The sequence below is a fragment of the Rana temporaria genome, chromosome 12 (genome assembly GCF_905171775.1).
Source record: "Rana temporaria chromosome 12, aRanTem1.1, whole genome shotgun sequence".
NCBI lineage: Eukaryota > Metazoa > Chordata > Amphibia > Anura > Ranidae > Rana > Rana temporaria.
Window position 1 is genome coordinate 127,381,605 of NC_053500.1, and position 13,389 is coordinate 127,394,993.

At 47.1% G+C, this 13,389-nt stretch overlaps 1 protein-coding gene across 1 annotated transcript in view; it reads right to left on the reverse strand.

The window, feature by feature from the left end:
* The window catches only part of LOC120918805 (fer-1-like protein 4), a 142,404-nt gene extending 132,543 nt beyond the window's left edge, over positions 1-9,861 (reverse strand). Inside the window, exon 1 of the mRNA XM_040330614.1 lies at positions 9,605-9,861. Within this exon, the coding sequence (XP_040186548.1) occupies positions 9,605-9,683 (79 nt within the window). The 5' untranslated portion in view covers positions 9,684-9,861. The remainder of the gene's footprint in view (positions 1-9,604) is intronic.
* Between the last annotated feature and the right edge of the window lie 3,528 nt (positions 9,862-13,389).

Below are 13,389 nucleotides of genomic sequence, written 5' to 3' on the forward strand. Positions count from 1 at the left end.
TTAGATAAAACAACAAAAACTTTTGAAAGTTTACTATGCCTTTAAAACTCACAATCCCAAATAATAAGTGTTCCCCCTATATGTGGAAACATTACTAAGCCCTAATTAAAGCGTTTGTCAGACAAAAAATAAATAAAAACTTCTAGTTTTATATAAAAGTAAGGGTTAAAACCCCTGTGGGGTTTTAACATAAAACTTAATTCTTTCAATCCACATTGATTTTTAATCCACATGCTGCTAGCTTAAGTAAATAGATTAGAGAGTACACTATATCACCAGAAGTATTGGGACGCCTGCCTTTGCACGCACGTGGGGCCAGATTCAGGTAAAAGTGCGGCGGCGCAACGTATCGTAGATACGTTACACCGCCGCAAGTTTTCATCGCAAGTGCCTGATTCACAAAGCACTTGCGATTAAAACTACGCCGGCGGCCTCCGGCGTAAGCCCGCGTAATTCAAAGGGGCGTGTGCCATTTAAATTAGGCGCGCTCCCGCGCCGGACCTACTGCGCATTGCTCCCTTTTGAATTACCCGCAGTGCTTTGCGCGTCGTGACGCCATTTTTTCGAACGGTGACGTGCGTAGCGTATTTTCGTATTCCCGGACGGCTTACGCAAACAACGTGAATTTTTAAATTTCGATGCGGGAACGACGGCCATACTTTATACAGCACATACGTGTGCTGTGTAAAGTTAGGGCACCTAACGACTAACTTTGCGACGGGAAACTAGACTAGCAGCGACAGAGCGAACGCGAAAAACCGTTGTGGATGGCCGTAACTCCTAATTTGCATATCCGACGCTGGTTTACGACGCAAACTCCCCTCAGCGGCGGCCGCGGTACTGCATCCTAAGATCCGACAGTGTAAAACAATTACACCTGTCGGATCTTAGGGATATCTATGCGTAACTGATTCTATGAATCAGTCGCATAGATACTCTGAGAGATACAACGGAGTATCTGAGATACTCCATCGTATCTCCTTTGTGAATCTGGGCCCATGAACTTTAATGGCCTCCCAGTCTTAGTCCGTAGGGTTCAATATTGAGTTGGCCCGCCCTTTGCAGCTATAACAGCTTCAACTCTTATGTGAAGGCCGTCCACAAGGTTTAGGAGTGTGTCTATGGGAATGTTTGACCATTCTTCCAGAAGCGCATTTGTGAGGCAGCAATATTGGTTGAGAAGGCCTGGCTCGCAGTCTCCACTCTAATTCATCCCAAAGGCGTTGTATCGGGTTGAGGTCAGGATTCTGTGCAGGCCAGTTAAGTTCCTTCACCTCAAACTCGCTTATCCATGTCTTTATGGACCTTGCTTTGTGCACTGGTCCAAATCATTTGGTGAAGGGGAAGGGGGGGGTCATGGTCTGGGGTTGTTTATCATGTGCTGGGCTTGGCCCCTTGGTTCCAGTGAAGGGAACTCTTTAGGCATCAGCTTAGTTGCCCAACTTTGTGGCAACTAAGAAAAAGGTTTTGGCTGGATGTAGACTTTACCCAATTAATATTATGTTCAGCTGGTTTACATAGGGCAGTGGTTCTCAACCTGGGGGTCGGGACCCCCTCGGGGGTCAAATGATGATTTTCCAGGGGCCCCCACATCCTGGGCTGTTCCTAAAGCCCACACCGCTCTCCCAGCCTTTTTGACTGATCAGAACTCTCCCCAGCATTGCCACTCATCCCAATTCCCCGCCATCACTGCCACTCATCCCACCCCCCCCCCCCCACTGAGGAGCAAGAGAAGTAATACAAATAGAAAATACATGGAATATAGAGGAAAAGAGCGGGATGAAAGAAAGAAAAAGGGAGAAAAAGAACAAGAAAGACGGCTGGAGGAAAAAAAAGAAATTTGAATAAAGAGAGATAAAAGAGAAAGAAAGGAGAACAAAGAGAAAGAGTTGCACATCCTAAAATGTACCATAAGGGGTTTTAATACTGTATGAGTGGAAGGGACTCAGGGAGCGCTAAATGCCTGTGGGTTAGGGGCGCAAATTACTTGTCTTGCCTTGGGTGCTGACAACCCATGCTACGAAAATAATTTTACTGTTAGGGGTCCCCACAACTTGGAAAATGTTATCAAGGGGTCACGGCACTAGAAGGTTGAGAACCACTGACATAGGGGGTATTTATAAGGTCATTATAAACTGAATAAATGTCACAACTTTTTTTGGTTTCCTTACAGAAGAATCCAATTTAATGTTGATATATAAAAAAAGAATTGCAAATAGTTAGCGCTAGAAAGTCAAAAACAGAACTGTAAAAATCTCACCCAGCTCTCTTTCTCTTTCGCTCTCATCCCTCTTTCTCCCCCCTCCTCCACTCTGTCAACTCATCTCTATCTCACCATCCTTTTTCTCACCCCTATCTCTCCTTTCCCCCTCTCTCTCTCACCCCCTCTCTATCTATCTATCTATATCTCTCTCTCTCTCCTCCCCTCTTTCCCACTCACTCTTACCACATCTCTCACTCTCCTCCACCATGCTTTTTCTCACCCCTCTCTCTCCTTCCCTTCTCTCTCACCCCCCTTTTCATCTCTCTCTCTCCTACCCTCCCCCTCTCTCTCTCTCTCTCTCTCTCTCTCTCTCTCTCTCTCTCTCTCTCTCTCTCTCTCTCTCCCTCTCTCCCTCTTACCCCATCTCTCTCTCTCTCTCTCTCTCTCACCATGCTTTTTCTCACCCCTCTCTCTCCTTCCCTTCTCTCTCACCCCCCTTTTCATCTCTCTCTCTCTCCTACCCTCCCTCTCTCTCTCTCTCTCTCTCTCTCTCTCTCTCTCTCTCTCCCTCTTACCCCATCTCTCTCTCTCTCTCTCTCTCTCTCTCACCATACTTTTTCTCACCCCTCTCTCTCCTTCCCTTCTCTCTCACGCCCTTTTCATCTCTCTCTCTCCTACCCTCTCTCTCTCTTCCTCTTACCCCATCTTTCTCTCTCTCTCTCACCATCCTTTTTCTCACCCTCTCTCTCTCTCTCTCCTTCCCCCCTCTCTCTCCCTCTTACCACATCTCTCTCTCTCACCATCCTTTTTCACACCCCTCTTTCTCACCCCCTCTCTATGTCTCTCTATTTCCTTCCCTCTCTCTCTCACTCCCTCTTACCCCATCTCTCAACATCCCTGTTCTCACCCTCTCTCTTTCTTTCTTTCCTTCCCCTCTCTCTCTCTCACCCCCTCTCTCTCACCTCCCTCTCTATCTCTGCCTCTCCTCCCCTCTCTCTCCCTCCCTCTTACCCTATCTCTCTCACTCATCCCCCCTCTTTTCTTCCCCTCTCTCTCTCTCTCTCTCACCATCCTTTTTCTCACCCTCTCTCTCCTTCCCCTCTATCTCTCACCCCCCTCTCTCTCTCCTCCCCCCCCCTCTCTCCCTCTTACCACATATCTCTCTCTCTCTCACCATCCTTTTTCTCACCCCTCTCTCTCACCCCCTCTCTATCTTTCTCTCTCCTTCCCTCTCTCTCACTCCCTCTTACCCCATCTCTCACCATCCCTTTTCTCATCCTTGCTCTTTTCTCCCCCCCCTCCCTCCCTCCCTCTCTCTCTCCCTCTCTCTCACCTCCCTCTCTATCTCTGCCTCTCCTCCCCTCTCTCTCCCTCCCTCTTACCCCATCTCTCTCACTCATCCCCCCTCTTTTCTTCCTCTCTCTCTCTCTCTCTCTCTCTCTCTCTCTATCTCTCTCACCCCCTCTCTATCTCTCTCCTCCCCTCTCTCTCTCTCTCTCTCTCTCTCTCTCTCTCTCTCTCTCCCTCTTACCCCATCTCTCTCTCACCATCCCTTTTCTCACACCTCGCTCTCCTTCCCCTCTCTCTCTCCTCCCCTCTCTCCCTCTTACCCCATCTCTCTCTCTCTCTCTCTCAACCCTCTCATTTATCCCCCCTCTCTCTCCCTCTGACCCCATCTCTCTCTCTCGCAACCCTCTCACACCTCTCTTCTCCCCCTCTATCTTACCCCCCTCTCTCTCTCTCTCTCTTTCTCTTTCTCTCCTCCCCCTCTCTCCAGAGACCCCACAGAGCCACCAGAGACCCCACACAGCCATCCGAATAGCCACTTAAGATGGAAGGGGTGGGAAAAATTTACATGGGGCGGGGCCTGCAATTTTAGTCTTTGTTAGGGCAGCACAACACCAAAATACACCACTGATTTCAATCATGGATACTCAATCATATGTGGGCGTTACCTAGGGTGGTCTGCTGTTTTTAGGAAGCCATGTACAGGCCCTCCCACCAGCCATGATTGTCCTGCATTGCATAGAAAAGCACAAAGACCAAGTAATGACATTGCTTAAATGTGTATTTAATAAAAATGCAAAAGATTTATATATAAAAAAAAAAATGGGAATGCAAAAAAACAAACATATATTCTCACCTCTATGCTACAGCTGCCCCATGCTGGGATCACGCGATTGCTGATAGCTCACTTCTCTGTATTCTTGGAACAGAGATCAGTGACTGTCAGTCACCGCTCTCTGCTCTGCCCTTCCAGCACTCACTAAAGCGCTGGGTGGGAGCAGCTGGCAATGGCTCTCAGCAGGACACTGAGAGACTGAGACAGCTGCCAATTAGGCATCTGGGTAGATCCCATCATTATTGTCGGGATCTTTCCAGAGCCTGGAAAGTCTGCGACGTCAGCCGACAGCAGACTTTGGCCCGCTGTTGACTGATTCAGGGTCATAGGAAAGCACATGTAAGTGCACTCCTGTGACCCACAGGAGAAGTAAGGCCAGAAAAGCTTGGCGCTACAAATTGAAGTGTATGGATAACAGCGATTCCATATTTTAGCTCCAAACAAGAATAACTCATTAATGCTGTGATATTTATTGGTGGAGCTCTGAAGACACAACAGGAAGTAAAGTTAAATCTTTTTAAAATTAGGGAAATTCCCTCTCAAACAGTTGTCATCAGAGCAAGTGTCCCCATTTTAAGATTTCCCCTCTGTTCCTGTTCTAGTGACAACTCGAAAATGTGGAATATTCCCTAATTTTCACTCCTGTGACACCTATGGCCACCTGGGCAAATAATGGGGATAAAAACACTTTATCCAAATGGAAAAATAATTTTGACCTTTAAATACACTTTAAAAGCCTCTCTTTCGTGCATTTCATTAAGGCGGCCCATTTACTTCATTGCAATAAAGAACAGACCCGCACATCTTTTTGGCAATGCAGTGCACCACAACGCATTTACATTCACATATATGTTTTGTGGTGCACTAAAGTGCAGCTGCGTTGGATAATATTGCGCAAGTGCATTGGAGAATAAAATGCAATGCACCGCAATGTACATATACTGTACACAATGTTTTAGTTTAAAACACAGGTATGAAGGTATATTACACGGAAAGATATGAATCTAGCCTAAAGATTCAGACAGTTTAAAGAGGAACTTCATTCCCGCCCCGTGTTTATTTTTTTAATCCCCTCATACCTTTTAAGCTGGGTTATCCTCGGAAATGTACTCACACACCCGGCAAATCCAGCGTTGGTCTGCTGTGATCCGTGGCTTTGTGCCATACACCAGGTCCAATGATGTCATCTTTGTTTCTGACCTCATCGGGAGCCGGCTGTCTTATCCTGGTTCAGACAGTCGGCCCTCTGATGGTGCGCCACCAGTTCTACCCTCCTGCGGATAAATAACGCGCATTTCCCAGGAGGCTTTGGGAGCGGAGGAGACGCATTTCTTGCCTTTACGACATGGCTATAGATATTTTTTTTGGGGGGGGGGGGGTTTTAGCTCTTTTAAATTTTAAGGATGGTCATAGATGGTTAATTGGACATTGTAGGCCCCTTTCACACTGATGTGGTGAGGTTTGTCCGCATTGCAGGTGCAGCGCAGTATACCGGTGGGTTTGGTGTGGATTAGCCGCACTTTCCCTAAGGCCGCGTACACGCGGTCGTTCCAAACTGACGAGAATGGTCCGACGGACCGTTTTCATCGGTCCACCGCTGAAGTGGCCTGATGGTCTGATGTGTGTACACACCATCAGTTTAAAATGCGATCGGGTCAGAACGCGGTGACGTAAAACACACGACGTGCTGAAAAAAATGAAGTTCAATGCTTCCAAGCATGCGTCGACTTGATTCTGAGCATGCGCGGGTTTAGAACCGATGCTTTTGTGTACTGACCATTGGTTTGGACCAATCGGTCAGTGGTCCATCGGTTCGATTTTTTTTAATTTTGGTCCGAAGGACAACAGACCGATGGGCCGTACACACGGTCGGTTTGGACCGATGAAACTGAACTTCCGTTCTCATCGGTTTGGACCGACCGTGTGTACGCGGCCTTAGAGCTCTATTTTTTCCCATAATTTTGGTGTACTTTCTGAAAGCGCACCAAAACCACAACATAATGGAAGACAATGGGAGAACGCAGCTAACCAGCACCAAACCCACGGGTACACTGAGCTGCACCCACGGTGTGGCCAAACCAAACCAGTGTAAAGGGGCCATGTTCTGACAGCAGGAGCCTATTAGCTGCAGCTGTGGATCAAGAAAAGTCTCCAACATTCCATTCCGACAAATGATATTCAAATGACTGCGCGGTTGCTGTTCGGACCCCCTTACCCCCCCTTATCTACCCCCCCCCCCTGTAAGACGACAATAGAGGCAAAGGGCACTCTGGAACACAAAAAAAAAATCTGCTGACCAAGAAAAGTTTCCAACATTCTCTTTAGACAAATGATATTCAAATGATTGCGCGGTTGCCGTTCGGACCCCTTACCCCCCCCCCCTTATCTACCGCCCTGTAAGATGACAATAGAGGCAAGGGGCACTCTGGAATACAAAGCAAATCTGCTGATCAAGAAAAGTTTCCAACATTCTCTTTAGACAAATGATATTCAAACGACTGCACGGTTGCTGTTCGGACCCCCTTACCCCCCCCTCCTTATCTACCGCCCTGTAAGATGACAATAGAGGCAAGGGGCACTCTGGAATACAAAGCAAATCTGCTGATCAAGAAAAGTTTCCAACATTCTCTTTAGACAAATGATATTCAAACGACTGCACGGTTGCTGTTCGGACCCCCTTACCCCCCCTTATCTACCCCCCTGTGAGACGACAATAGAGGCAGGGGGCACTCTGGAACACAAAAAAATCTGCTGATCAAGACAAGTTTTCAACATTCTCTTTAGACAAACAATATTCAAATGACTGTGTGGTTCCTGTTCGGACCCCTTTATTCCCCCCTTCCTTATCTACTGCCCTGAAAAATGACAATAGAGGCAAGGGGAACCCTGGAACATCAAAAAATCTGCTGACCAAGAAAAATTTCCAACATTCCCTTTGAACAAATGATATTCAAACAACTGCGCGGTCGCTGAGCAATGACACTGGGCAAGATGTTCTAGTTGGGGGGGGGTTTGGACCCCCTATCCCCCCCTCTATCTACTCCCCTGCAAGACAACAATAGAGGCAAGGGGCACTCTGGAACATAAAAAATCTGCGTTTTAGATTGCAAAAAGTGTAAATAACTCTAAAGTAAAGTGTATTAGCGAGAAGATTGATGTTTAAAAATAAACTATAAATTCAGCGACCAACTGTGCCCAGTTGATTTTGCAATTGTATAGGAAATTCATCAATTGATACTTAGCTTGAAATGGTAGTTTTGATCAATGATCTATTAATCTTAATGATCAAAAATAAACTTCTGATCACACATTAGATTCTTCCAGCGTTTTTTTGGCTGTCTTTAACAAAACAAATTTGACTCTAAACTTGACATTAAAATTCAATGGGGTAGATTCACGTAGGGGCGCGCAATGATACGGCGGCGCAGCGTATCGTATTTACGCTACGCCGCCGTAACTTACAGAAGCAAGTGCTGTATTCACAAAGCACTTGCTCCGTAAGTCGCGGCAGCGTAGCGTAAATGGGGCCGGCGTAAGCGCGTGTAATTCTAATGTGGAAGGGGGGGCGTGTTTTATGTAAATGTATGATGACCTGACGTGATGCGCCGTCCGTGTACATATCCCAGTGTGCATTGCTTCCAAGTACGGCGCAACAACGTATTGGTTTCGACGTGAACGTAAATTACGTCCAGCCCTATTCGCGAACGACTTATGCAAACGACGTAAAAAATTCAAATTTCGAAGCGGGAACGACGTCCATACTTAACCCCTTCCCGATCGGGACACCCCCGCGGCATGCGGCGGTCGGGTTCCCGCGGGGAGCGATCCGGGACGACGGCGCAGCTATTCGTTTATAGCCGCTCCGTCGCGATCGCTCCCCGGAGCTGAAGAACGGGGAGAGCCGTATGCAAACACGGCTTCCCCGTGCTTCACTGTGGCGGCGTATCGATCGAGTGATCCCTTATATAAGGGAGACTCGATCGATGATGTCAGTCCTACAGCCACACCCCCCTACAGTTGTAAACACACACTAGGTGAACCCTAACTCCTACAGCGCCCCCTGTGGTTAACTCCCAAACTGCAACTGTCATTTTCACAATAAACAATGCAATTTAAATGCATTTTTTGCTGTGAAAATGACAATGGTCCCAAAAATGTGTCAAAATTGTCCGAAGTGTCCGCCATAATGTCGCAGTCACGAAAAAAAAAACGCTGATCGCCGCCATTAGTAGTAAAAAAAAAAAAAAATAATAAAAATGCAATAAAACTATCCCCTATTTTGTAAACGCTATAAATTTTGCGCAAACCAAACGATAAACGATTATTGCGATTTTTTTTTACCAAAAATAGGTAGAAGAATACGTCTCGGCCTAAACTGAGGAAAAACATTTTTTTATATATGTTTTTGGGGGATATTTATTATAGCAAAAAGTAAAAAATATTGAATTTTTTTCAATATTGTCGCTCTATTTTTGTTTATAGCGCAAAAAATAAAAACCGCAGAGGTGATCAAATACCACCAAAAGAAAGCTCTATTTGTGGGGAAAAAAGGACGCCAATTTTGTTTGGAAGACACGTCGCACGACCGCGCAATTGTCTGTTAAAGCGACGCAGTGCCGAATTGTAAAAACACCTTGGGTCTTTAGGCAGCATATTGGTCCGGTCCTTAAGTGGTTAACATTGGCTGCGCCTCGTAATAGCAGGAACAACCTTACGCCGAAAAAAGCCTAACGTAAACTACGTAAATACATTGCGACGGGCGTACGTACGTTTGTGAATCGGCGTATCTAGGTAATTAGCATATTCTACGCCGACAACAACGGAAGCGCCCCTTAGCGGCCAGCGTCAGAATGCACCCTAAGATACGACGGCGCAAGAGACTTATGCCAGTCGTATCTTAGGCAAATGTCGGGGGTATCTAGCTTTCAGAATACAGAAAGTAGATACGCCGGCGCAGATTTGAATTTACGCGGCGTATCTATGGATACGCCGGCGTAAATTCTATCTGAATCTACCCCAATGACATTAGAATTTGTTGGTAAAGCGGACATGAATTCCAATGCCATTAAGGGCGACATTAGAATTCGCTGTTAAAGTTGATAATTGCTAGTTGACAAACTTTGAACAGTCGATCTACGTAGACCGGCGACCAAATCTTTGATCACATTGCTTTTATACGGATTGCTATAGAGGCAAGGGCCCTTCCTTGATCTCTGTTTTGCTCAACAGCAATACAAGTTGGTGTAAGGACAAAGGATATACATAGAATAAGTTCTTACCTCTAAAGGTCAGGGTTACTTGTCGTTCATGTTTTCCTGGGAGATTGGTCACCCTCTTCAAAGTGATGCTGAGAGACATGGTGCCCCGGTTGATCTATGACTATACGGGGGTCCTCCTAGGTAGGTATCATTCCAGTGCAGAGGGTGTACATAGACTGACAGCTACAAGAGCGATCTCCCACCCCAGTGTGCTATGTCCTGGCCGCATACTAGCTCTACAGGTTCTTCATTACGCTGCATACTTGCTGAGCAGGTTCCACACACCTCAGTCCCTGGCCACCCGCCTCAAATTGTTTCCTTAAACACACAGATGTATGAGGAACCTTATCACATCACTGAGGGCTACAGAAGTCTGTGTGCAAGCTGCCATCTATTGCCTTTCCTGCCTTACTGTACTTCTAGACAAATCCTCCATTACTTTTTTTCATTGAGGAAACAAAATAACCAAATAATCAGCTTAAGTGGGGATTTAAAGTAGAAAATTAGAACCAATTATTTTGGATAGATTACAGGAGGGCGAGTTATTTTTTATGCTATCCTATTGGGGACTCCCAAAAATTTCACTTCTATGATGTCCCGTGCTGGGGGTCAGGGCTGTCTTAATGAGAGGGCACACCTGGGCACTGGCCAGGGGCCCCAGCCAGTGGCGTCACTAGGGTTGGTGTCACCCGGTGCGGTAAAACATGGTGTCACACCCCCTCTGTCTAGGCTGCCCAGCACCAAGCAGGCAGCGCACGGGGCGCACCCCAAACCAGCCCCTGTAAATGATGGTATAGGGCAGTATAGTGGCAGGTTAGGGTAGTATAGAGTGGTATAGTGGCAGGTTGGTGTAGTGGGGTGGTATAGGACAGGTTAAGGTGGTATAGGGCATGTTGGGTGATATAGGGTAGTTTGGGGTGGTGTAGGGCAAGTTAGGGTTGCATAGGGCAGGTTGGGGTGGTATAGGGCAAGTTAGGGTGGTACAGGTCAGGTTGGGGTGGTATAGTGCAAGTTAGGGTGGCATAGGGCAAGTTGGGGTGGTATAGGGCAAGTTATGGTGGCATAGGGCAGATTGGGGTGGTACAGGGCAAGTTAGGGTGGCATGGAAAAGTTTGGGGTGGTACAGGGCAGGCTGTGGTGGCACAGGGCAGGCTGGGGGGGGTACAGGGCAGGCTGGGGTGGTACAGGGCAGGCTGGGGTGGTACAGGGCAGGCTAGGGTGGCACAGGTCAGGCTGGGGTGGTACAGGTCAGGCTGGGGTGGTACAGGGCAGGCTGGGATTGCACAGGGCAGGCTGGGCATGTCAGCTAAAAAAAAAAAAAAAAAACGGGATGGTGTCTCCCCTCTAGCAGGTGTTACCCGGTGCGGACCGCACCCCCTGCACCCCCCTAGCAATGCCTCTGGCCCCAGCTGCATGGGGGGCCCCTGCACTTTCCCCAAAGCAGCTGGTCCTTAAGACCACGCTGCCTTGAAATTGGGGGCCCCATGATGGCACGGAGAGTGATAGATACACAGGGGAGGCAGGCTACCTCCTACCTACTTGATGTCTGTTTACCTTCACTGTCATCATTGTAGGGGCCCCAGAGCATTACTTTGCCCAGGGTCCCATGATACTATCAAGACGGCCCTGCTGGGGGTTCCCACCTATGCGATCCGATTACTGCACCATTTCACAGTTCGCACTGCGATCCGATCGGGGGGGGGGGGTGTCATTAACTTTACAATCCGCAGATGTCAGAGTGAACTGCCGGTGAGAGACATGCGATTCGGGAACCCGCACTACAATCCTGCTGGTTCCCGCATCGCATAAGTGTGAACCGGGAAACCATGTATAGGCAGGCTGAATGTATCAAGTTGATCGCTCGATTAACTTGGGTACAACCAGCCTGCAGGATTTTACATGCGATTATCACTAGAGGCTGGTATAGCCATTAAGGGAGTTTAACCACTTAAGACCCGGACCATTATGCAGGTAAAGGACCTGGCCCCTTTTTGCAAATCGGCACTGCGTCGTTTTAACTGACAATTGCGACGTGGCTCCCAAATAAAATTGGCGTCCTTTTTTTCCCACAAATAGAGATTTCTTTTGGTGATATTTCATCACCTCTGCGGTTTTTATTTTTTGTGCTATAAACAAAAATAGAGCGACAATTTTGAAAAAATTCTATATTTTTTACTTTTTGCTATAATAAATATCCCCAAAAAACATATAAAAAAAACATTTTTTTCCTCAGTTTAGGCCGATACGTATTCTTCTGCATATTTTTGGTAAAAAAAAAAAAATCACAATAAGCGTTTATTGATTGGTTTGCGCAAAAGTTATAACGTTTACAAAATAGGGCATTTTTGTTAATATTTTTTTTTTGTTTTACTAGTAATGGCGGCGATCAGTGATTTTTGTCATGACTGCGACATTATGGGGGACCCATCGGACACTTGACACAATTTTTGAGACCATTGTCATTTTCACAGCGAAAAGTGCTATAAAAATGCACTGATTACTGTGAAAATTACACTGGCAGTGAAGGGGTTAACCAGGAGGGGGCGCTGTAAGGGTTAAGTGTGCCCTAAGGGAGTGTTCTTACTGTGGGGGGGCGTGGCTGCACGTGTGACATCACTGATCGTCGTTCCCTAACACAGGGAACAGATGATCAGTGACAGCCACACTAGGAAGAACGGGGGAAGGTTTGTTTACACTCACCTCTCCCCGTTCTTCCTCTCTGTGACCCAATCGTGGGACAACGGCGATGATCGGGTCTGCGGGCGCGGTCACGGCGATCAGGTCGCAAGCGTGCCACCGGCGGCGCGCGACCCACAGCTGGGCTCTTAAAGGCGACGTACAGGTACATGCCTGTGCCCTTCTGCCGACGTATATCGGCGTGAAGGGGTCCTTAACTAGACACCAGGCCACTTGTTTAAATTACAAGAAAAGAGGTTTAACCTTAATCTACGTAGAGGGTTCTTTACTGTAAGAGCAGCAAGGATGTGGAATTCCCTTCCACAGGCGGTGGTCTCAGCAGGGGGGAAATCGATAGTTTCAAAAAAACTATTAGATAAGCACCTGAACGACCACAACATACAGAGATATACAAAGTAATACTGACATAAAATCACACACATAGGTTGGACTTTGTAATAATCATGTCTTCTCCCAGTAGAAGAATACAAAGGCTCGGCGGAAGGGATCCCACTGTGTTGATGGGGGAAATCAACCGAATTTCGGGGGAATTTCCATGGGTCGCAGGAAAGAAATTTGCTCTGTGTATGGGCTGCTAACGTGCAATGGTGAAGGGTCACCAACCCGACTCTAGGCTGGAGACTTGTGAACTTATGTTCACAAGACGCTTTCCCCGACTTGTTCATTCCCCGACTTAGTTGGGGTAGGCGGTACACTTTGGTGGGGGTGGGTCAGCCACGCCCTGTGACCTTTGACCTCGGGGAAACCCGCCTTCTGACCTTTGGGGGAGGTCCCTGTTCCAATTCCTGAATCCAGAGCCCTAGCCATATTCTTCAATGGGAAACCCTAACCATAACCCTAACCCTAGCCATATTCTTCAATGGGAAACCCTAACCCTAGCCATATTCTTCAATGGGAAACCCTAACCATAACCCTAACCATATTCTTCAATGGGAAAACCTAACCATAACCCTAACCCTAGCCATATTCTTCAATGGGAAACCCTAACCATAACCCCAACCCTAGCCATATTCTTCAATGGGAAACCCTAACCCTTAATATGGTATGGTACAGAGTTCGCACTTTCCATATAGAAGGTGTAGTAATAATAAGTCTTCATGAAAGGTATG